This window comes from Anthonomus grandis, chromosome 14, assembly GCF_022605725.1.
Source record: "Anthonomus grandis grandis chromosome 14, icAntGran1.3, whole genome shotgun sequence".
In the NCBI taxonomy this organism is placed as follows: Eukaryota; Metazoa; Arthropoda; class Insecta; order Coleoptera; family Curculionidae; genus Anthonomus; species Anthonomus grandis.
Window position 1 is genome coordinate 22,966,066 of NC_065559.1, and position 25,724 is coordinate 22,991,789.

The window sequence follows — 25,724 nt, forward strand, 5'->3', positions numbered from 1 at the left end:
GGTATCCTCTATATGCCTACTTTAAGAAGAATATGGGGCAAATGTGTAAAACTTACCTATATTGCGATTGTTTTAAAATACTAAGACTTGGCACAAAGTGACATGTAGGTGAATATTTTTTATTTATAAACACAAAATAAAAACAGAATATTCTATGCATTAATTATAACTAAATGTAAATCAGTTTTTGAAAGTGGTAGACAATGGTACAGTGAAAACATCTTGTCGAACTTGCATTGTCTTATTTATTTAATGTAACACGACGTTTTGGTTGGTAAGTATCTTCAACCGTTATCAAGTGTAAACTGACAGCAAACTACTATTCTATAGGCTTATATACTAGATGTGTGCAGCGATGTGGAAAGGAAAGTCATCCGTGAAAAGAGTTGGGGGGAGGACACGCCTCTCCCTAGATCCTACACTGTCCTGAGAGTAGAGGCTTCCAGATGTTGGGTACATCGACGTTTGGCTGGCTGAAGATCCCCTGATTCTGTGAAATGAATTGCCTCTACGAACTTCCTCTTCCGCCAATGCTGTTGCTTGTGCAGAATCTTGGCTTCTGACCAATGGATATTGTGTCCATTATGCCACGCGTGCTCTGCTATTCCGGATTTGGAAACCTCTCCTCTTTGGGTCCAGCTGCGATGTTCCTTCGCTCTGACTTCTAGGGGCGCTTCGTTTCACCTATGTATGAGTCACCGCACTCACATGGGATCTGGTAGACGCAATTTTTGGTATCCAACAGGCCATCTGGTTTGGTCTTTGATACCACGCTTCTGATAGTGGTGCTAGATCTAAAGGCAGTTCTAATATTGTACTTGCTGGCAATGCGTCGGATTTGTTCCGATGTACCCTTAATGTAAGGTATGGGTAGAAGTCTGGTTGTCGTGGTGGTCTCGTCTCTGATTTGATTTGGACGCGTCCTTTGGATGGTCCTACTTATTAGCTTCTTTGGATATCCATTCTGTTGTAGGTCTTTGTTGATGGTATCCACTTCAGTCTTGAGATCCTCGTCGCTTCTACAGATGGTTCGAGCTCTATTGTAGAGGGATCTTATGATGCCTACTTTGGTGGTTGCAGGATGGTTGGACTCATAGTGAAGATACTGGCCCGTGTGTGTTGGTTTTCTATAAACTAAAGTTCGTAGATTTCCACCGACCTTTTTAACGAGGACATCTAGGAAAGGTAGAGCTGAGTCCTTCTCTGTCTCCATCGTGAACTTGATTGTTGGTCTGAAGTTGTTGAGGTGAAGCAGAAACTCCTGAAGTGCTTTTTCCTCTTTGTCCCAGATGATGAAGGTGTCGTCCACATATCGAAGCCAGAGCTTGAATTTGCAATGGGAGGCATCAATTGCATGTTCCTCGAACCATTCCATGAAGATGTTTGCTATTACTGGGGAAAGAGATGAACCCATCGGAAGTCCTTCGTCTTGGGCGTAGAATCTATCCTTGACCTGATAGTAAGAATTACGAAGACAGATCTCCAAAAGTTCCATCACCCCGTCCAGAGGCAGTGTGGTCCGAGTTGAGAAAGCTGCATCCTTGCTTAGTTTGTCTCGGATGATGTTAAGAGACTCTCCTATGGGTACATTGGTGTAGAGACTTTCGACATCAAAACTCACCAATCTGTCATTGGTCTCGACTTCGATCCCTCCAAGAAGGTCTACAAAGTGGGCAGAGTTTCGCACGAAAGACGCTGCATTTCCCTGGATTGGTCTAATGATCTCCAAAAGGAATTTCGAGAGTTCTGATGTCGGCGAATTTCTAGAGCTCGTAATGGGTTGCAGAGGCATTTGCTCCTTATGAATCTTGGGTAGTCCGTATAGGTGTGGAGGTTTGCTGTAATGTGGTGTCAGCCTAGAGCGTACCGCATCCGACAATGTTGAGGAGTACTTCTTAAGTGCTCTGTAAATTCGACCTTCTATGGTTGTCGTCGGATCCTTAGATAGTAGCCTGTATTCGCCTTTGTTCAAAACTTCCTCAACCTTGTTTTCGTAGGTTTCCAGGTCCATAACCACAGTTGCATTGCCCTTATCTGCAGGAAGAAATTTGATGTTCTTTTCACTTTTGAGATTCCTGAGAGCTGTTTCCTCTTCTTTGCTGATGTTCTGCGAAGGTTTCTGTTTTTTAAGTGAGTCCAGAGCAACCCTTACCTCGTGTCGAAATTCATCGGACTCAGGACGTGGTAGGTGCATTGATTCTACTGAAGACACTATTTCTATAAAGGATGGTTTTGAGGATATGGCGAAGTTTAGTCCTCTGTTTTACACCTTTTGTTCAGCATCGATAAGGGTTCTTTTTGACACATTAATGATGGTGGCGGGGAGGTTAGAGGTTGGTGCTGGTTGAGTCCTGTTGGTTCGTCTGGATTTAAGGTTTTGGAGTTTTGAAAGGTGGCCTGCTCTTAGCTTTTCTCATGGTTCTGGCAAACGAAGTCTATTTTTCGTTGGTTGGTGCAGCTACTGAAAATCCCCGAAGAGGTAGACCAAGTACTGAGATGCCCTCTAACAAATTCAAAGTAAATATTCCTCTCGAAAAGCGCACAGACCAAGCTCCTTATATGCCAAAACATTCGTCTTCGAGAAGATGTGCATTTTGCAGCACATAAGCGGAACAACACCGTACACGATGGTCGTGTAGTACTTGAATTGACGAAACAGTGGGCTGCCAAGGCAGTTGTGCATATAGGTCTCCTGATGGACCCGTCATGCCCTACCGGGGGTTACCAGAGCCCAACGGCCTTAGAGAAACCGATAAGGCTCTCTGGTCTGAAGGACTTAAAGTCGCTCGGTACACTGAAAGTGTTACCCAAGTATTTGAACCTGGCGCGCGTGAGTGCTGGGCACTCCCCGACTACATGGTCAACGGTTTCATCCTCCTCACAGCACCATCGGCATTCCGGGTTGTCCGCAATACCGATAGTATGGAGATGGCTTCTTAAGTGCCAGTGACCGGTTAAAAGACCTGTCACTAGCCGAATTTCGCGTCTTTTTAGGCGTAGTAGATTTTTGGTGAGACAGGCAGAGGGCCCACCTATGTGCGCTTTGGCCTGTCTCATACCAGGGGACTCAGTCCATCTTCGGTGGGTCCACTTGTCCAGCAGACCCTTCATTGACGCGACCGCAACGCATTTGGCGATACCAACTATGGGTTCCGGCCCCATCGGCACATTCGCGGATCCCAGTCTGGCGAGAGAGTCCGCTTCCTCATTACCTGCATGGCCTGCGTGGCCAGGTATCCAGACGAGCTGCACCCTGCATCCAACCTGTACCAGTTTTTTCAGGACTTTTATGCACTCTAGTACAAGCTTGGAGCTTACCTTTGCGGCCGTGATAGCCTTAATGGCAGCTCTGTTGTCCGAGCATATTGATACAACTGTATTGCGGTGTCCGCAGCTTAGGATTTTCTGTTCGCATTTTAATACAGCGAATACTTCGGCCTGGAAGACAGTGGCGTGCTCCCCCAGCGAGTATGCCCTACTGGTATGTGGGATCCCACCAATAAGCCCTGATCCAGCTCTGTTATTCATTCTGGAGCCATCTGTGTACCAGATGGTTCCCCTATTTAGCAATGCAGGTCTGTTGGAATGCTGCCACTCCTCTCTGCCTGCAATGTGCGTCACGAATCCCTCGCAGTCCACAGTCCCTGAAGCCATGCAGTCACTGCCCATCAGAAGGAGAGGACATTCCTGTATGGCCCGTGACCAAATTTTTGCGTGACCGGTCTCGCCAGCACGTAGTTCGCCGAGGACGTATAGCCTGTACGCAGTCCTCATTCACTACACTCATCGTGTAGTACTTGCAATGTCGGTTTGTGTATCATTGACAAAAAAATTGCTTTGAAAAATATCATAGCAAATAAGTTGTATGTTTTTAGTTTAAACTCCTTTTTATAATATTATCTTAATTAAATATATGTTTCAGATGTATCTGCATTGTATAAGTTTAGTGCTTAGTGGTGATACCACCTACTAATTCCTTTTTCTCCAAATGGAAAAATTATCTGGGTTGTTTTTAATGTTTTTGAGATCTTATCACTTCATTTTTTTCAGCTTTAAATGAAATAGCTTCAAAATTTAAAAATATGCCTTTAAAGGGTTAAATAGACCGAATGTACGATTTTTGAATAAATGCAATAAAAATTGATTAAAAATTTACTAGGTACTTTTTATTACACTTCCAATATTGTGAGCTACAGCATCCCATTCATTATCAACAATTCGATCCTTATATCGCGGATTTCTTTTATTCCAAAAAACATTTCTTCGTCGGAAAATCGGACGTAAACTGCGGGGAAAATATAACCGATTTTAAATTAAAAACAATGCGTGCGTTACTGCAATCTAGTTGCGTGCGGAATGACCGTCCTACCTGACAACGCTGAACGGGCTCTTATTCTTAGGCGGTCGCGGTCCCATCGCAAGATGGGTTGATCTCGACCGCGATCGGTGAAAATATTTTCCATGTCTTAAGCCGGATTCTCACGGGTGGTGTATTTGGCCAATATTTGTCAATTGCCACAGCCGACTTTACTCAAGGCGCGAAACGATAACATCGGTAACATGGCTTTCAGATCCGTTTTCATTTCAGTTCTCATGGGACTTAATGGGGATCGTTTGAATTCCTCTTTTAAATTTGAGTTTTTAAGTGAAATTTCGGAAAGGAAAGTGAATGTAGTTATTGTTAAAAACTTACTAAGGCTTAGTAACATCTCCCAGCCAGTGTCGGTGTGTTATATACTATAAAAACAGTGATAAATTATTATAAAGATTAACTAACACCTTGTTTGTAAACAGAAACAGGTGGAGCCGGTCGGCTTCTTAAGTGAGTCATTATTGGCCTTTATTGACATAAAAAAATCTATGTTTTGTTTTATTTATAAACATATTTAGAGGAAATCTGGTAAGGAATACCCATAGTATTAGTAAGTATAGGTAAATCTATTAGCTTTATTTATACAGTGCATCCCAAAAGTTATGTCTAAATTCATTTAAAATTCAGGGGTGTGTTCGAAAAAAAAACGCTCGGACCCGTCGATTTTTATTTCAAGTTGCGCATTTTTGTACGTGAAGTTTGTATATGCAGGGTTGCTCAAAAATAAATTACGACCATCAACTTAATTTTTTCAAATAAAAGCACCTTTTTTTATTTCATCTTTGAATTTCGCGTGGAATTCTACGTATGTTTCATGCATCATGTCCTATACCTAAAGTCAACAGTTATCGAAAAAAAGACGATTCATGTAACAAATAAAAAAAGAACAAAAATTAAGTTAAATGTTCAAAATGGTTGCCATTCACGACTTGACAATATCCAAGGCGATCAATACAGTCTCGTTACACATTTTCAATCATTTCCGGAGTTATGGCGCGCACTTCTCTGCGAATTCTCTCTTTCAAGTCGTCTAGATTTTTTGGCCTATTAACAAATACCTTTGAATTGAGGTATCCCCACAAAAAAAAGTCCATTGGTGTTAGATCAGGCGACCTAGCAGGTTATTCGATGGGTCCTCTCCTTCCTATCCACCAATTGGGAAAGGTTTCATCCAAAAATGTACGCACAGTGGCAGCATAGTGCGGAGAAGCGCCATCTTGCTGGAAAATTAGTTCTTCGTCAGGATAGTCTGGCTCCAACGGATTTGGAAATAAAGCTAGTAATGCTGGAACTAATTCAAATTGGAGAAAATCGAGATACACTTGTCCCGTCAAAGTCTGTTAAAAAGGGGACCTATTACTCTTCCGCGCACTATTCCACACCACACATTTAGTTTTCGCCTATCGAAATCGTCATCAAATAACTCTTGCACAGGAATAACTTTGTAGGGGAGATATGTGTGCTTTTTAACTCTTCGGTGAACTATAGATTTCGCGATGTGTAAATTTGCCCCAATCTGCGACAGAGGAGTGCATGCATTTTCTTCCAAAGAAAGCAAAACGTCAAGTTGTTCATTTTCATCTCGAGGAGGACGACCAGATTTCGGCAGATCTCTAACATGACCGATAAATCTTTAAAACTATCAGATAAAGCATTATACACCCTAATGCAATTATAGTAGGGACATCTGTTAAATATTGCCGTTCGATGTGAGGGAATTCTAAGACTATTGCATGGCCTTGTCGTCATTATATTATAGACATCTGAATTTTTTTTAAAGGATACGTCCTACGGAAATGGTTTCTTGCTACCATGGAAATATTCAAAATGTCCAAGCAAGGCACTGTCAATATTTTAAGTCTTTAAAAGTGTGATCTACAAGATTCGGTATTTTTCAGTCCTAGCATGCATTTTATTACCCTTGTTTGGGCTAATATGACTATCTGAACCACCTGAGTTGTACCAAAATATTAAACTGTACTGAATAATTGAATGTACATATACATAACCGTACGATATTAAAGACTCCAAACACAACTGATCTCTCAAATACCTTATTACATAACTAGCTCTGTGAATTTTTTTCGATCAACGCTTCAATTTCCCCTTTCTAGGAAAGTTTCCGATCAATTAACACTCCCAGAAACTTATACTCTCTGGAAGGGATGTTCTTACCCTCTAAGGATGCTCATGATGTCTGTATGAGACAATATTTGTTTTCAAGATATTAAGTTTCAGCCTATTCTGGCGACACCATCTTGACATTTCAGGTATAGCAATGCTTGTTTTCTTTGCTAGTATGAATTCATTTTCGGCAATAAGAATAGAAGACGTGTTATAAGCAAACTGAAAAACTGAATTAGAGGTCATTACTTTATTTAACTCATTTACAAACATCAGAAATAAATCAGGTCCCAATATAGATCCTTGAGGAACACCTAAGGAAATATCGAATGCTCGCGAAAAAGTAATCTTTCCGTGTGTTTTCGTTTTTATTGGGAACACTCTATTACTTAAATAAAACCTGATGAGGTTATTAACTGAACCCCTCAAGCCATATTCCTCAATTTTGGTTAAAAGTAGGTTATGATCTATCATGTCAAAAGTTTTTGACAAATCAAGAAAAACGGTGGCTTACAAGGTGGTTTCTGTGAATTTGTTCTTTTATCTTGTTCACAAAACATAATATTGCATCTATCGTCGACCTTTTAGGTAAAAAACTAAACTGATTCGGAGAAAAAAAACTTTTTTTGTTGTGTCCTATCATATATTGCTCTTTCTACTATTTTTGAGAATACAGATCAAAGAGAAATAGGTCTGTAATTATTGCAGTCCTGTTTATTGCCTTTTTATAGATCGGGATAACATTCGCTTTTTTTAATGCATCAGGAAACACCGCTTGCTCGAAACATGCATTCAAGATTTGAGCCAATGGATTACATATTATGTCAGAAACTATTTTTAATGTGGTTGCCGGTATTTTATCAATGCCCGTTGAATAATCAGGTCGGAGACGCATTATAATTCCTTTAACTTCTTTGAGTTGAAGAAAACCACCTATTTTTAAATTATATGCGTAGTATTTTATATTCGTTTGGATTAGGGAAGGGCAGAAAGTAAAACCAACCAACAAAGTTAAACAAAGTTTAACCCCTATTAACTGTTTATCTATGAGTAAAACCCAGCCATCGAGGGTACTACCACAGATGTAAATAGCTCCGTGCGGAGCTATTTACATGTGCGGTGCTACTTAAAAAAAATTATTTAATAGAATTCTATTTGATGAATTCTATTAAACTCAACGTTAATTTTGTATATTTTGTTTTTTTTTTCCCTTATTTTTGGGAATCGCATTTGATTTGTGTTGAAGTGGTTTTCTGAAGATTTTCTACAGGTTAGTAAATTTAAAACTTATTAGTTTTTTTTATTGACAATGTGTAAATATATTTTTAATAATGTTTATAAATTTAATATTTTACGTAAATAGGAGGAAATAACATGCATGTATTTATCTAAAATTGTTTCATGCTGAAGAGAAAATTAATATTTAAAGAGGTCGGCTGAGATAATTTATTTACTGAATTTTGAGTATATTTTCGAACTTAGTTTTTTTTTTTTTAAATTGTGTTTTAAAAGTAAGCTAGAGCCTTGTTGAATCTAACTAACTTTTCGACCCTGACTGGGTGAATATTCAGGCGTAAATCATACCACAGATAAATAAATACATGTTTCGCGAATTTGTCTGTCTATCTGTGATAATACCTAGAATATTGACTCAACTATTTAACTCATAGCTGGGTAGCCTCCCGTATGGGACCTCAGTACCTTCTAGTGATGGCTGGATAACTAACCCAACTCTCTTCAGTTTTAAATGAATAGTATGTATGAGGAATTAGAAAGGAACAGTAAATCAATTATCTTTATTTTTTTTGTAACCGAAGGAAGAACTTATTACTCAGCATGATTCGATTTTTAAGGAATTGAGATCGAGGGTTCCTCTGCCGTGCTCTTTCCCCTCGTGAATTCCAGGCTGAGTACGGCATTATTTTTCTACATAAATAAACTAAGTAGGTGTATTGTCAAGACTGCATTTTCTTTAATACCATCCTAATAATTCAAATTTCCCTAATTTTGTCTTGTCAAGCGCATCCGAGGTAAGTAAAAGAGAGAGTGATTCTGTTACAAAACACAACGTAGGGAGGGTATTGGTTTCTTATTTATTTTTTTCTCGTTCGATCTTTTCTTATTTATTAAAAAAACTTATCTCATCCATTCTTTATGAACGAACCTGGGTTTGTTATACCACAGGGTGTACAAGGACTTAGATACATTGTGTCTTGTATACTTTTATCTAATTTTATAGGGAAAACATCAGAATAAACGTTCTTGGGATGACGATCTATAACTTTGCTCAAGACTTTGCTGGTATTGACTTGCCCAAAGTTATTCCTAAATTTTTGAGCCACTAAATTAGGATTTTCAACAATTTTATTTTCGTGTGATAGAGTAAGAGGTTCTTTACTCGTACAAGACCGCAATCCTTTATGAGACCTCACATATTTTTAGACTTATTTTGAGAATTCTGGATTATATTGTCATTAAGGGTTTTAGGATAATTATTTTAAAAATTTTGGTATTCTTTTTTTCCCATTTGTATTTATTCAAAATAATCTGGGAACCTATTCTTTTATAACAATCACACCAACCTCTTATATTTTTTGATTACTTACTCATTTCGGAAGTCACCCAATAAGCCCTTTTAGAACCCAGGTGCTGCTTTTTCAATGGAAAACTGACATCATAATACCGAAAGAAAATCGGGAAAAAATGTTACTTAGGTTTGGATGCTGATTTATTAATTTTTCTCGGTATATTTTATTTACTTTTTGTAGCAAAATAATTTAAAAAAAATAGTTAATAACCAATGGATAATATAGAAATAAGGTTTTTTTAATAAATAAAAAGCATCCTAAAATCAAAACTTGACCTTTATGAAATAATTAGCATAGATTTAGTTTCGAATAACGCCAACCGGAGCATTTAAATTATTTCGTGGTCATCGCGTGCAAATATGTTCCAAGAGAGTGCGGATATCGCATTTTATTGGTCGCGGGTCCCATCATTATGGGAAAGTATTACCAGGCTACCAAGTGGGTCATGGTGTATGTGTGTGTCAGTTTTCAAGAACTCGCTAGTAAAAATTTTGCTTTTTCGATACGATTTATGTTTTAGTTTTGTGTGTAGACATTTAAGTTTAGTTTATATGGGAATACATAAAAAAAATCTATTTTAGTAAGTATTTCATAGATTTTTATAAAATATTATTGAAAGAAAATAATGACGAATGTAATCGTTTATCAAACGAAATAAGAAAATTGATTGTTAGAAAGAGCCTTTTTAGTAATTATAGGGGAAAATGCTTAACCTAATTTTCGAAGTCTTGCTAAAGAAACCCACTTTTATATATAGCTAGCTAGAGCTCTTTGAAGAAATTCTTTAAAAACTAGTTTTCGTTTTATAGCTTTGAAATCACTTTAGCTACTGCAGCTAATTTTGGGACGTAAATTATTGTTAGTCCGTTTATTCTTTTGAATCTACTAAACAAATTAATTTTAACCAAGGGCATAGAAACCGGGGGGATATTTGGTAAATTTACCTCAATTTCTCAAAGACTTCAATTTGTAGCCATTTGGATATGAGATTATGATGCCTTTTACATAAATAAGGTGCTCTCAGCAAAAATCGCTAAATATCACCGTTTTATTAAAACTTGACTAAAAGTAAATTAAGATACAGCACCAGAATTAAGTATTTTATTAATAATGCTAAGTTCATTTGCCGAATTAATATATTAAACAAGTAAAATTTATTACCAAATTAACTATAATTGATTTTTGCACCTTATTACTTGCCCTTAACCAATTTTCACAAAAAACGGTGATATTTTACGATTTTTATTGAGAGCACGTTTTTTATGCAAAAAACTTAAAAACGTCATAATCTGATGCCCAAACGGGCAGAAATTGAATGTTTATCTTCAAAGAGCTCTAGCTCCCTGAGGAAGCATTTTCGGACCCATGTTCATATGAACTTTTCAACAAAACAAAAGTAAAGTGACATTACACATCCAAAAAAGGTTAAAAAGAAAACATTACATTACATCGTTAAAAAAAAGTTATAATACTTAACTGCCTAATCGGCTAGATAGCTATCTACATCATAAAATCATTTATTGGCTAGGAATTCCTTCAACTTTCTTTTAAATATCGAAACGGTTTTGCTAATCTTTATATTGTTCGGTAATTTGTTGTATACACACAAAAAAATCTGTCGTTCTGTCAAAAACTTATGCTTTGATTCAATAACTTCTTACAATCAGTATTCCTCAATTACCGTAGAGTTTTATCCAACTACAAGTCTAAATTTGGTAACTAATTATATCATATCTTGAATTCAATGACAAGATGTTATCGGATTTTAATGAAAGATTTAATTACAAGGTTTCATTGAATTAAATGGGTACTTTATAATTGATTTGAAAATATTTTTTTTGCCTTAACTTTATGGTTCTTATGATCGCATGTTGAATTGTTTTGATGCCTCATGTTGTTTCATAGATTACTAGTGTAGTGCATTATAAAATAATGAATTACAGTATGTATTTGAATTTTGTCAGATTCGTAATTGCCCCAATCTTAACTACAATTGGAAGAATTTAATACATTAATTGTCAGAATAATTAGTAATTTTGCAAAAATTGCTCATTAAAATTGAGGATATTAAAACTTATAATTGATATTATAGGTATCTGGATTCAAATCAATTACAATTGATTTTTTATCCGAAATATTTTATTAATTGGTGTGATCCTATACTAAATACAGGGTGATTTTTAATTTATACGCGTAAACTTGGGAAATTATTGCTGATGACAAATAACTAAAAATTAAAAAATATGTTAGTTAAATATTTTTAGATTTTGAAATAATTTGTTTTTTGTTCACAAAAAATTATCAACTTTATCAGGTGGAATTTTGTTTATAAGGGCGATTTTTTTATTCAGTGATGGATTTATCGATGGAAACCATTAGCATTTAAACCATTTTGATTATGTCAAAGATGTAATCAATGGATTCCATCGCTGAAACAAAAACATCCTTTATAAATAAAATTCCACCTCATAAAGTTCATACAAATTTTCGTAAAAACACAAATTATTTTAAAATCTAAAAATATTATACCGTCATTTATTCTTCATTATTAGTCATTATTTTTGTTATCAGCAATAACTTTTCAAGTTTATACATATAGGTTAATAATCACTCTGTAGGTATTTGAGTTAGTAAAAAAGAAATAAGTACCACAAAGTTTCCAAAAGTACAACCTATAATCAGTTATGCTTTATTACAAATAAATATAAAACATGACAAAAAAAAAACAAGACTTTCTCAATGTGACAGCTAAAAAAGGTCAAAAATTTTTTTAGGGTATTACATATAAGTTATACAAAAAAGAAAAAAGAAAGAAAGAAAGAAAGAAAAGAAACAGAGACGAAACGTCATGTTTTATATCTATTTGTAATAAAGCATAACTGATTATATACTATTATGTACACTTTAAAATTAAATAGAAACATCGCAAAGCTGAAATGGGAATTTAAAAAAAAATCTAATTTGTCAAAAAAGGGAAACCTACGAATTCAGTTTCAAATCTTATAGACAATTTAAACATAAACTTTTGTTCCAAAAGTCAAAAAAATAAAAAACATTTTTCTTAATTTCTAAGACCACTAGGAAAACAGGAACAGGAAACAGGCTAGAAATAAAACGGGAACTAGAAATATACAAAACTAAATAGATTTAGTCATTTATATAATATATATATTATAATAATATATAAAATAAAAAAACGTGAAAACTGCAACCATGTCTGACATTATGTATTACATACAGAGGTAGGTACTTACCTTCAAAGATTAGCGTAGGTATAAGCTCCTCTAAATCATGTTTTTTTAAAAACTCGTCCATCGTACTATAATTATTAATATTATGGATCTACAACACACAATTTAAATTAGCACGAACACAAATTAACATGCAGGCGCGGGGACGATAATGCTGCTTTTTGAAACAAACAAGCCAAAATGACAAGTAACGACGCGACAGGACACCTCCACACAGGCACGCCGCGCAGATTTACTCTATTTGGTAGATCCAAATTATATACCAATCTACGGGAGTACAAAGTAGTTGAGTTAACGACAAGGATCATTGAAGTTAATATAAGCTGTCTTTGGCCCAATACTACTGGGTAATTCTCTGAACAATTTGGACATTGCATTAATAACATGGTGTATTGTGACAGTAATAGTTGTGTTTTAAAGAAAATAAATATATTTTAAATTAATTACTGAATAATGTGTTTGTAGCAAATGATTTTAATTATCAAATAAATAGTATATTTTTTTCAATGAAAAGCATGATATATATTAAAATTACATAGATGCTTTCATTAAATTAATGCTTATATCAGTATTGGAGGGACACAATATATCATTAAATAGAGACATAAAGTATTTAAAATTTAATTGCGTAGCTGTAATTATCGTGAACTTAAGGGTTAAATTGTTTGGATAACATGGAATTGAAACTATTATAAATATATTTAAAACGATGAAAAACAACCAATTACTAACAAATAATTGGAAACACAACAGTATTTTTTTCTGTGTAGTTTTGAACCTATTTATACTTGGGTAATTATGAAAACTACCATTAACAGTAAAGGAATTAAAATTGTTAAAAACATATAAGCAAACTTCAAATATGTACAGACACGGGACCGTCAAAATTCTATATTCCCTAAAAAGAGGTCCACAGGAAGTCATCGGTGATACTCCGACAATACACCTAAGAATCTATTTTTGGCTAATAAACACTCGACGTGCATGCGACTTACAGCCCCAGAGATGAATACCGTACAAAATTCGTGAGTGTATAATAGCGTGGTATAGACTAATTAGGTGATTAATTTCCATTACCACCCTAAGGTTCCTAATGGCATAACATAAACTACCGAGCTTCATCGACAACTCAGCACAATGAGATTCACAAGAAAGAGAATCATCCAATGTTGAGCAAAGAAACTTAACTGTTTTTTGGCGTTCCAAACAATCGTTATCGTTGGTTACACATAAATTAATATCACTGTTTATTTGACTATGACATGCATGAAAAACCATGTAATTAGTCTTTTTATGGTTCAAGTAAAGTTGATTTAAAATAAACCAATTGCTAAGTTCAACAGAGTCCATGCAGCATGAATAGTATATCTCTAGAACCTGACTTAATGAGAGTTTTGAGTGTTACGGAGTAAAAAGAAACATTTTTTGTGTTAACTCAGATGTAATAAATTGTTTTTTGTAACTTAGTAGTAGCAATAGTAATGGTGGAAGAACAGTGTCAGGCGAGTAGACCTAAAAGTCCCTTTCCGCCAACTCCTGAAACATGAATGAAACAGAACAGGTCTTCCCAGTTAAGGTCCTTTAGTTCCTCTCATAGCAAAAAAGGAGAACACAAGGTTTCTCTCCTGATCTTAGCCCATTCTTCGCATTCGTCTATAAAATTATATGCCATTTACTCCACACATCACAACTAGGGTACATTGACCTGAATATCACACATGAGATATGCAGATGTCGGTTGAGTCTACATTAGCCTGTTAGGACCTCAGTTATGTCTTCTATAATCCATCTGTGCCGCGACAGCTATACTATCCTAGATTTATTTCAATTTAATAGTAGCTCTTCAGCTCGTCGGCAACCGCTGTTTCTACTCTAATTTTCATCCAGTCTTGTGCCGTGCCCAGTTGTCCATGGTAGATGGTCCATGACATGGTAGATGTGTCTCTTACTTACTTACTAAGATCCGAGGTAGGGCTCGGGGCTAATCGGTGGGAGAAATGATGCGAGCCTGGCAAATTAGTCCGCCCGCTCATTACCCTTCACTCCGCTGTATCTCGGAACCCAATATAATCGGAGTCTCTACCTCCTACGCAACGTTTCCAGCGCATCCCTTGCACTCTTGGACCATTTTGGAACTGGGTGCTCGGATGGCCTTTAAGGCAGCTTGGCTGTCTGAGTAAATGATTATTTTCGTTTCCGGGGTCTCTTTAACTTCTTCCCTTGTAGACCTCCAGAATGGTGAACACATCCAGCTGAAAGACCGTCGAATATCTTCCAGAGAGTTCCTAAGTGAAAAAGCTTGTCCTTGACCAGTGTCGCTACGATACACTCCAGGTCCTAAAAGCCTTGTATGCAGGCTCGGATTTACAAAAAATGCCGCCCTGGGCACTGTGAAAAATGCCGCCTTTTTTTTTAGGTGATAATTAGCTTGCGAAGTTAGGGTAGATAAAATCGCATGCTAAGGTTTGTTATTTGTTGCTGGTCAACTTATTTATTTTGTATATTTACGTTTACATCACAAATGTACAGGGTGAGTTTTTCAAAGCGCGGAGTAGTATTATGCATTGATGATATTATTTATCGATGACGTGCTCCTGGACTATTATTTGGTTAAGCATTCTTCACATTTTAAAAATATTTTGGACTATACAGGGTGTTCCGAAAAAGCAGGGCACTACAAAAGTTAATTTTTTTAAATGGAACACCCTGTATTGCAAAACATTTTTGAATTCTTTGCGTAATTACCAATCTTTTTTGATAATGGTTTAATATGCCAAAAATTAATAGTTTAGGAGATAAATCAAATTTTGTTAAAAATTTAGAATTTGTACGCATCTCTTTAATATTAAAATTTAGCACCTAAATTTTGAATACAGACTTAATTTTTATCATCAGAAGTAAAATAACGTTACTTTGATATGCGTGCTATGTAAAATTATTCATTTTGTTATACAGGGTGTTTTTTTTGAAAGGCCAAACTTGCCCAACTTTAAATATAAAAATCTCTCTTATTTTAAATGAAACACCCTGTATATTTTCATGTCATCTAATAGCTTACTTAAGAGCCTATAAATTTTATTAATAATGTCCTATCTCTATATCTAACAGTTTTTGAGATATCATGGATTTTTCTGTTTTTCTCCTGTAAAAACTGACAATGCCGACTTAAAGTTTTGAAGCACCTCGTATTTTTTATGTATCCATCAAGGCGCCGTGGAAACAAATGAAAAAAATCTCAATAACAAAAAGACAGTTACATTAGTTAATTAGAGATTAATAGTTAGATTTGTTTTAAGGTGTTTTTTAGATATTTGTTTTCAATATTAAAAATGAATTATTCAAGAAATGAATTTATTGATATGATTTTTTTTTTTTGGTGAAGCAAATAAAAATTGTCTGCTAGCTCAAAGGCTATATAGAGAAAAATATCCTCAACGGCGCACACCCGATTCCCGCAGTTTTCGCGTTGTTATGGACCGATTTATGACGACTGGTAGCGTGGATCTGCCAAAACGTAATGTTGCTAATAGGGTGGCAAATGAAGGTAAAGAACTTGAAATTCTTTTGCAAATTGAGGAGGATCCCCACATTGGTAGCCGTAGGTTAGCCTTACTTTCTGATGTTTCGCAGACAACGGTAAACCGGACAACACGGAAATATAAATACCACCCATATCACATTAAGTTGCATCAAGAACTTCACAATCAAGATTTTCAGCTACGTGTAACTTTTTGTGAATGGTTACTTCGCAAAATTGAAATTAATCCAAATTTTGTTAACTATGTTATGTATTCCGACGAGGCGACATTTAAAAGCAATGGTGCTGTCAATAGGCATAATATGCACTATTATGCAACAGAGAACCCTCATTGGGTACGTGAGGTTCAGCACCAGAATCATTGGTCCCTTAATGTATGGTGCGGCATCCATAATAACCGTATAATTGGACCATATTTTTTTAATGAACCTTTGAATGGGCATTCATATCGAGTATTTTTACAGCAGCAATTGCCTGAATTATTAGAAGAAGTCAATCTCCAGGAACGGCAAAGTATGTGGTTTCAACAAGATGGTGCGCCTCCCCATTTTCATCGTGCAGTAAGGGAATATTTGGATCAAGAATATCCTCAAAGATGGATTGGTCGCGGAGGATTTGTTGCATGGCCGCCAAGGTCTTGCGATCTTACGCCGCTAGATTTCTTTCTGTGGGGTTATCTCAAAGATAAAGTCTATGCAACAAAACCAACTACAAGGGAGGATATGATTATTAGAATTAGGGATGCCTGTCAAACCGTAACACCAGGAATGTTATACCATGTTCGAGAAAATATAATTAAAAGAATTAATATTTGTATCGAACAAAGAGGACATATCTTTGAACATTTGTTGAACAGAAATTAACTTTTATTATATAAAAATAAGTGAATTTAATAAAAAGAAACGTCCATAAATTTGTTTCATTTTATAAGAAAAAAATAACACGAAATGAAGAAATATAAGTATATTTCAAAAACTATTAGAGATAGGGATAGAATATTATTAATAAAATTTATAGGCTCTTAAGTAAGCTATTAGATGACATGAAAATATACAGGGTGTTTCATTTAAAATACGAGAGATTTTTATATTTAAAGTTGGGCAAGTTTGGCCTTTCAAAAAAAACACCCTGTGTAACAAAATGAATAATTTTACATAGCACGCATATCAAAGTAACTTTATTTTACTTCTGATGATAAAAATTAAGTCTGTATTCAAAATTTAGGTGCTAAATTTTAATATTAAAGAGATGCGTGCAAATTCTAAATTTTTAACAAAATTTGATTTATCTCCTAAACTATTAGTTTTTGGCATATTAAACCATTATCAAAAAAGATTGGTAATTACGCAAAGAATTCAAAAATGTTTTGCAATACAGGGTGTTCCATTTAAAAAAATTAACTTTTGTAGTGCCCTGCTTTTTCGGAGCACTCTGTATAGTCCAAAATATTTTTAAAATGTGAAGAATGCTTAACCAAATAATAGTCCAGGAGCACGTCATCGATAAATAATATCATCAATGCATAATACTACTCCGCGCTTTGAAAAACTCACCCTGTACATATTATTGTGTTTTTTGCAAAACAGGAATAGCAAAATAAACAGTAAAAAGTGACATATTTGTGGCCTGTGAACTGTGCCTGTATGTATTAATAACGATCTAGAAGTAGCAAATTCTATTCAAGTTTCTACAGATAAATACACTTGTATGTAAATGTAATAAACTTATATTTTATCGTTCGATCTATCTCTTGCTTCATACGATCAAGGTGTAATAAGCTGAATGAATAATTTTTTATTTCATCTTTTTTTTACACTTTTAAGAGTCAAACCGTCAAACGTTCCTTTTTTTAACCCTAAGTTAACTGTGAGAAAAAACTAACATAACTTTTGAAGAACTTGAAAGAAGAACTCACAAATCTGTAACACTACTTATATAATAACGTGCCGTACTACTGTAGTTGAAGGAAAACTCTGTATCTGATCTCTATGGTAATACAACATCCTAGCTTATCGTTCTTTTTTTTTTAAGGTGTTTATATATGTTTTATTGTCCTGACGAGTGCGGTTGCTAGATCAATTTGAATATTAGATTGCATATTATCTAAAACTATCATATTGAAATAGTAGTAAAATCCTTATTTTATAAATTAATTTGTAACCAATTAAATATAATTTGCTTTCGCCTTTTTTTATCATGAGGAGGTGTAAAATGTTCTATCATTTAATACAATTGCAAAATGGAGACGGATTTTTAATTACAGACTTGTTTGATCATGTAGACAATGAAAATATTCAGACATATAGACAGCTATAGAAATCTAAACATGTATATATGAGCGTGTCGTTTTCATCGAAAGACGCCTCTGACTTTTTATTGCGAACTGTTCGATGAGATCTTCGCAATTACTTCATTAAAGCAATTTTTCTTAATAAATCTTAATATTTGACATGGAAACATTCCCCATGGTAATTTATAAGTATAACCGATGAAAATATTTTCTTTTCTTTTTTGAGATTTGCCGCCCTGGGCACTTGCCCCGACTGCCCCTAGTGTAAATCCAGGACTGCCTGTATGGGCCATTTTTGAAGTGCCTGTACACCATATTTGCAGATCGTTTCGAGATCGAGCTTTTTTATTCCCCTCTTGCTATACCGATCTTAATGAGGTAGCAGAACTGGCAATTTCTTCTCCACTAGTTTGGTGATAAATAACCGACCTGTGTTGGTGCTGCCATCATCATTCATCCTTAGATATGATGACAGCGCCGCTATCTGGATCCAAATAAGATTAAATGCTTTCCACTTTTCGGTGTACGTGGAACATTTGTTGCCTTTGCTTCTGTTGTTGTTACCGACGCACAGTGGGGCAGAGTTTATGAATTATATCGAAAAGTGTGTGGTAATCAAAAAAGGTATTTAAATGGGAAATTTAAATATTTCATTAAATTCTATAGAAAAAAATTTTTTCTATTATACAGGGCGTTTTATATAGCGTAATTCAGAGTGGGTTCCCTGGATGCAAGTATGTGAAAAACCAACTTATCTTTATTTTTTAATTTATGATATATACCAAGAAACTAATCTAGAAATTGGTTTTAAAAAATCTTTTTAATAATGTAGTGTATATATATTTCTATACTTATATTTGTATTCAAAGCAACTAGCACAGACAAGTTCTGATAAGTCTTTATTCATCTTTTTTATTTTGGGCAGTCAGTATTTTTGATTAGAAAGTAGAGGATAATGTCAGTCTTTAGGCTTCTAGGAGTGGTCGATCCATGGTCGGCTTCTTCAAATTTCTTGTCCTGGATATCAATCATAGTTTGGGTATACCTTAGTTCATCAAAGTTAAGATTGTCAAGTTCAAAAGATGACAAATCTATGGTATTAGAGCTAACATTTGCGGTAGCGTCTAATTTGGAAATCTTAGATTTGGGGTTGGGATATATGAGAAAGGCGCCTTGTTATACTAAAAGGAACCTTGTTGTATTAGGAGAATTAAAAAACGGGCAAGAAATATTTTGCAAGTACATATTTTAATTATTAGGAATCTTTGAAATTGAAATATTGCACATACATTTAAATTTATACGGTCCTTACTAACAGGCTCATCTCATGTTTTTAAGATAATCTTAATTTTTTTTTCTTCCACAAACCAACAGGCAATAAAATGAGAGTTCTTAACAAAACAATTGGTCTCTCCAAATTGCTGACAAAGGACCGCTTACAAGCCACACCCCCTCGCGGAAAGTCTAAAAATCTGACGTTAACCAGTAGTGATGTAACCGAAAATATTAAGGCCTACTCAGAAATTCCAGGACCTAAACCAATACCAATTTTGGGTAACACTTGGAGGTTATTGCCGATTTTAGGACAATACGATGTGACGGATGTAGCAAAGTTGTCAAATTTATTTTACCAGGAATATGGCAAGATTGTTAAATTGTCCGGTTTAGTAGGGCGGCCAGATTTATTGTTTATTTACGATGCAGATGAAATTGAGAAGATCTACAGGTAAAAAGATTTATTTATTATTTATTTTCCTTAATCTTCATTCGATATCTTAAATGTACCATTTACCATATCCAGTTTACCTTTTAGAGGAGAAGCGACAATAAAAATTATTAAACTTGACAAAACCCACTAAAATTTCACAAAAGTCATTCTCTTTTAAAAATCAATAATAATAATTATACATACGCCATAGAATCAAATTGCTAAACATTGCGTTCCACTATTGCGGCATTTGCGAAATATCAACAATCGATGGTACTGCTGAGGCTGCATAGCAAGGTCGGCTCGTGTTAATGGTTCGAGTATGTTACGACATAACATGTTTTCTAGGTCAGGTCGCCGACGTTGCCGCAGGCTAATCAGGGTATCTCAGTTAATTTACTTACTAGAAGAAGCCAAATACAGACTCCCGGTTTTTAGAAATAACACGTCAAGAAGTCAGATCAGAACCCAATTGTGAAGCTAGTCGAATTCCAAAGAAAATTATTAAAAAGACACAATAAATTGAAATAAATATGAAAACATACGTAAAACAAAGAGAACATATTAGATATATTACCTTTAAACAAAAAAACTTAGACAGCTTAAAATCCACATTGGTACGTAATTACGGATACGTTGGGACCACGTGATTGCTATGTCAGCTAATAAGAGACCCGAAAGGGTTCACGTACCTACGTGAAGGAAAATACGGATAGAAGTTGGTTAATTTGAACTTCAGTCCGTATTTTTAATCCGTTGTACTATTTGTTTTTTATTTTGAGTCTTTACCAAATTTTTTTTTATTAGTTGTTATTTTGTACTATTGTACAGTGTAATCCGCATATAATGGACTTGAGGGGACCAAGAGATATAGTTCATTATACCCGAGTGTCCATCTTATGAAATGAAACAAATTATGTATGCACAATTTAATTAAAAACTGTATTTTATTAGTAAACAGGTACATACATACATATGTACATATATGTACATACACAATCATACATATTTATAAAAACATAAAAACACTATTTCTCAAAAAAGTCGGTTATTTTATTTTGAATCGAATGCTTTTTTATATAATTGTTTTGCAAAATAAGTTTAAGTTTATTTAATTTTGAAAACACTTCAGTGCTATTCTCTTCCTGTAGACAATAACGTAATATTTGTACACAGCTAAGAGCCTCTTCTGTGGTTACCTCGGTTTCTTCTGCTGTATCATCTTCAATATCTTCAACTTCTTCGTGAAGTGTTTGATTTACCAAGTCTGCCTCAAATAATTCTCCTCTTACAGTAACGTTCTTATCAGCTCGGCCAGTGGAAGGTCATCTTCAGGATCGGATTCCATAGTGGTAGTAGCTGTTGCTTTTACTATCCCGGCATGACGAAAACAATTATGGATCGTTTGCGTAGAAACCTCATTCCATGCAAGACTTAACAAATTTACAGCTTCCAAAATAGTAATGCTTTTGTGAATATTAGTAGTATTTTCCATAGTCTACATTATTTTCATCAGCATTTGTTTCCTATAAACTTGTTTCAAACTCCAAATGACACCCTGGTCCATGGGTTGTAGAACTGATGTTACATTAGGTGGTAAAAAAAACTAACTTGCAATGGAGTCTAATTTCCGGATGAGCCGGGCAATTATCCATTAGCAATAAAATTTTTTGATTTTCTTTGAAGAGCTTTCTGTCCCACTTTTTTAAATAATCTTCAAAAATCAGTGATGTTATCGAAGCTTTCTTATTCCAGGAATAGTCTACAGAAAGAGTCTTAACGTTTTTAAAACACCAAGGATTTTGAAATTTTCCTAAAACAACAGAAAGTGTATTCGTAACGCTTAAACCACAGTATGTATTAAACAACAAAATAAATCTAAAAATTGTAATCGAATTTCAAATTACATTTATAAACTCTTAAACTTACATAGTAATTTTCGTTTCTCGGTTCTAGAAGCATTAGCGCAAACTATTGCTGTGATACGTTCTTTTGCCATCTTTCCCATACTATATATTTCACCTTTTAACTTGTGAGTTTTATCGGGCAACATTTTATAAAAAATCCCAGTTTCGTCGGCCTTAGATATGTCATCCTCTGTATAGTCATTACTTATCAGAGGCCAAACATGAGCCAACCATTCATCTGTAATATTTCTATCTACCGAAGCCGACTCACCGCATATTTTTCCAAACACAATGTTATACCTTTTTTTAAAGCGATCAATCCATACAGAGCTGCATGTGAACTCCTCGCCGATTAATTTTCCAAATTCTTTTGCCTTGACTTGTAACATTGGCCCACTTACTGGAAAATTGTTTGCCCTTTTTTGTTGAAACCACTTGAATAACATTTCGTCGACCTGGGGATGTGAAGACAAACGCATTTTTTTCTTCTTTTGGTCGTTAAGTTTCCAATCATTTTGAATTTTTTCGCGACTCTTCTTATATATTTCCTTCCAAATATTCGATACAGTTTTCTTAACCCCATTTTTAAACACACATTCGCCTGAGAAGTTCCTTTTTCAATATCACTAGCGCGAGCTCGAATAAAAGCTTGTCTCTTCCTAGAAAACCTCGCTTATTATAGACACAGTAGACTAATTTTTAGTCCACTATAAGCAAGTTTCCATTATAAACGAGTACATCTTGTCCGAGGATTTTACATATGTTTAAGCCGGGACTTCAAAATTCGTTCATTACATGCGAGTTTCCATTATGAGAGAGTTCATTATAAATGGATTATACTGTATTTAGAATATCGAGTTTGAGTTCGATCTCGAGTTCCAAATATTTTAAATGTGACTATTTCCAAGTATATATGGAGGAGAACCAGGATTTTACCTTCGAGCTTTGCGATAATGAGGACAATATTTTAACTTTAGTGGCCAAAAACACAGCAAATTAGATGACGAAATGTTGGTTTCATTCATTTATGCCAGAAAACCTATCCGAGAACCCCTTTACAATCAAGGCATAAAAATAGGTTGAAGCAATTGTGGGAGGTCAAAACTGTAAACACCAAAAACTCGAGTAAAAATATAACGTCATTTTACGGATACGTTTGTCTCTAGTGGATGGACTAAAAGTCACGGATAGGCTTGACAGTCTCACGTATCCGTAATTACGTACCAATGTGGATTCAGACTGATGCTGTCAAGCCTATCAGTGACTTTTATCCCATCCACTAGGAATAAAGACACGCGTATCCATAAAATGATGGTATATTTTTACTCGAGTTATTGGTGTTTACAGTTTTGACCTCCCACAATTACTTTAACCTATTTTTATGCCTTGATTGTAAAGGGGTTCTCGGATCCCATAGAGGTTTTCTGGCATAAACGAATGAAACCAATATTCCTTCATCTAATTTGCTGTGTTTTTGTCCACTAAAGTTAAAATATTACCCACATTGGCGCAAAGCTTGAAAGTAAAACCCTGGTTCTCCTCCATATATACTTGGAAAACTTGGTGTTCCAAATAATTTTGGCACAGACTATTAATTAAAAAGCCACAATAGTAACATTCAAAATATGTGGAACCCGGTGTCGAACCCAAACTCGACATTCTAAAAAGAATGGTACAAAATAACAATTAGTAAAAAAAAATTTGGTAAAAACTCAAAAATAACAACAAAAAACAAATAGTACAACGGACCAAAAAAAACGTGAAACCTTTCGGGCCTTTTAAATTTCATATTAAATTTAAATTTCATAAGATTGACGTAACAGTAGATCATTAACTTAAAACACATTTTCTCAAAAACCTCTTAAACTGCAGATTATCACAGTTCCTGACGTTGGTAGGGAAGTTATTAAATTCTATCAAGCCTCAATAATTGAGTTGACCATGTGGGTTGTATTATATCTACTGACCAGGTTAAAGGCTATGTAATTTCTTACAAAATATTTCCTTTCAATCTGATTTTTTAAATTCAGTGAGCTCTATTGTTACTCGGTGATCTATAAGTCCTAGTATAATATGTGCTCGTCAGGTATCGGCTCCGGGGTATACTTTATCTGTTGATAGAAGGTTTAGCTTCAGTTGGAGACTCGTTACTAGATAGTGTCGCTTTCAATATTCTTTTGGCCCAAATGACAACGTCATGTAATATACTGGATCTTGAGTTTCTTTTACGTCATTATTATTAATTTTATTATTATTATATGTTTTAACCAAAATTACTATTTGCTAGGCTATTAATGTTAACCTGGTTTTCGTATTTTAGACAAGAAGGTCCCACACCATTTAGACCATCGATGCCTTGTTTAGTGAAATACAAGAGTGAAGTAAGAAAAGATTTTTTCGGTAAAGAAGGTGGAGTAGTTGGCGTGTAAGTAGGTACCTACCTGAATCTTTGCGCATATAAAATCCTAAAAAATATAAACAATTATCGTTTGCAGCATACATCTAAATATCATTTTTTTCATTATTAATATTTATATTGTTATGTAGACATGGTGAGCCTTGGAAAACATTTAGAACTAAAGTACAAAAACCAATATTGCAACTGCAAACTGTTAAAAAATACGTTGAACCGATAGAAGCAGTTACAAATGATTTTATTAGAAGGCAAGAATACTAGACTATAGATTGGAATTTTATTTTATTTATTGTTTTTCAGGATGTTAGAGTTAAAAAATGATAATAATGAAATGCCCGCCGACTATGATAATGAAATCCATAAGTGGGCTTTAGAATGTAAGTAAAATATTTTCACAATATAAACAAATTAAAAATTGATGTGTCCTTTTTCATAGGCATTGGCAGAGTTGCTCTGGACGTGCGACTAGGTTGCTTAGATTCAAATCTGTCTGCAGATTCAGAAGCTTTAAAGATAATAGAAGCCGCTAAGTATGCATTAAGGAATATCGCAATCTTGGAACTAAGATTTCCATTTTGGAGATATTTTCCAACAACTATCTGGACTAAATATGTAAAAAACATGGATTACTTTATAGAGTAATAATTAATTTATGCACTGTCAAAGCTGGAGAAGATAACATTATTTGTTTTAGAGTATGTATGAGGCATATCGATGAGGCAATGAAAAAAATGGAAAAAAAATCCATAAAAAATGAAAAAGATTTATCGTTAGTAGAAAGAATTTTAGTTAATGAACCAGATCCAAAAGTTGCTTATATTTTGGCTCTAGATCTGATTTTGGTTGGAATAGACACGGTAATTATAATATTAGATTAGATATTTGGGAGGCCTTTTTATAATTTAGTAACAATATGCTCTGAAAATATGAGAATTGGTAGTTCGCTCTTATTCGTGATCCCTTATGTTTTGTTTATCTCACTCTTTTCTTTGGTTGTCCTGCCCTGAAGAAGCCAAAAAGCAGAAACACATGTCGGCAGGTATCACCTTTTAATGCCTTCCTTCAGAGTTCCTTCTGTTCCCATTAATTTTTCTCTCAATGTTACCAAAAGATACCCCATCAACGATTCCTGAACGATTGTCAAACTCAGTGACTAACTCTTTAGACCGATTGATCAGTCGACTGTCCCTTCTGTCTGCTGGTCGGCAACTTAAACCTTTGATATGTGAGATTCTTCTGTGGGTTGAAATGTGCCTCGAATTTTTAAAAAAATATTTGTGCAGGTTCTTTAATTCATTCTATACTCATGGAAACACATTTTAATGCCTCGACTTGGGTGACAGTATATATATATATATATATGTACTCTCTCTTACTCCTACAGTAATATACGAACCGTAACTTTTCCTTTTTCTATCTCCACTAACTCATACCTCCTGTTCAACTACCGTTCGCCTCGCCCAATTACACTTTTCATAACACATTCGCCAGCTTACTCCCTAACTAATGAGTGCGTAAAAATGTTTTACT

The 25,724-nt window shown here is 34.8% G+C and overlaps 1 protein-coding gene across 1 annotated transcript in view; it reads left to right on the top strand.

The window, feature by feature from the left end:
• The first annotated feature begins 9,496 nt into the window (after positions 1-9,496).
• LOC126744522 (probable cytochrome P450 301a1, mitochondrial) overlaps positions 9,497-25,724 on the top strand; it is a 30,621-nt gene continuing 14,393 nt past the window's right edge. Inside the window, exons 1-7 of the mRNA XM_050451960.1 lie at positions 9,497-9,664; positions 19,538-19,889; positions 24,099-24,203; positions 24,326-24,442; positions 24,495-24,571; positions 24,631-24,832; positions 24,889-25,051. Coding sequence (XP_050307917.1) covers positions 19,546-19,889; positions 24,099-24,203; positions 24,326-24,442; positions 24,495-24,571; positions 24,631-24,832; positions 24,889-25,051 — 1,008 coding nt within the window. The 5' untranslated portion in view covers positions 9,497-9,664; positions 19,538-19,545. The remainder of the gene's footprint in view (positions 9,665-19,537; positions 19,890-24,098; positions 24,204-24,325; positions 24,443-24,494; positions 24,572-24,630; positions 24,833-24,888; positions 25,052-25,724) is intronic.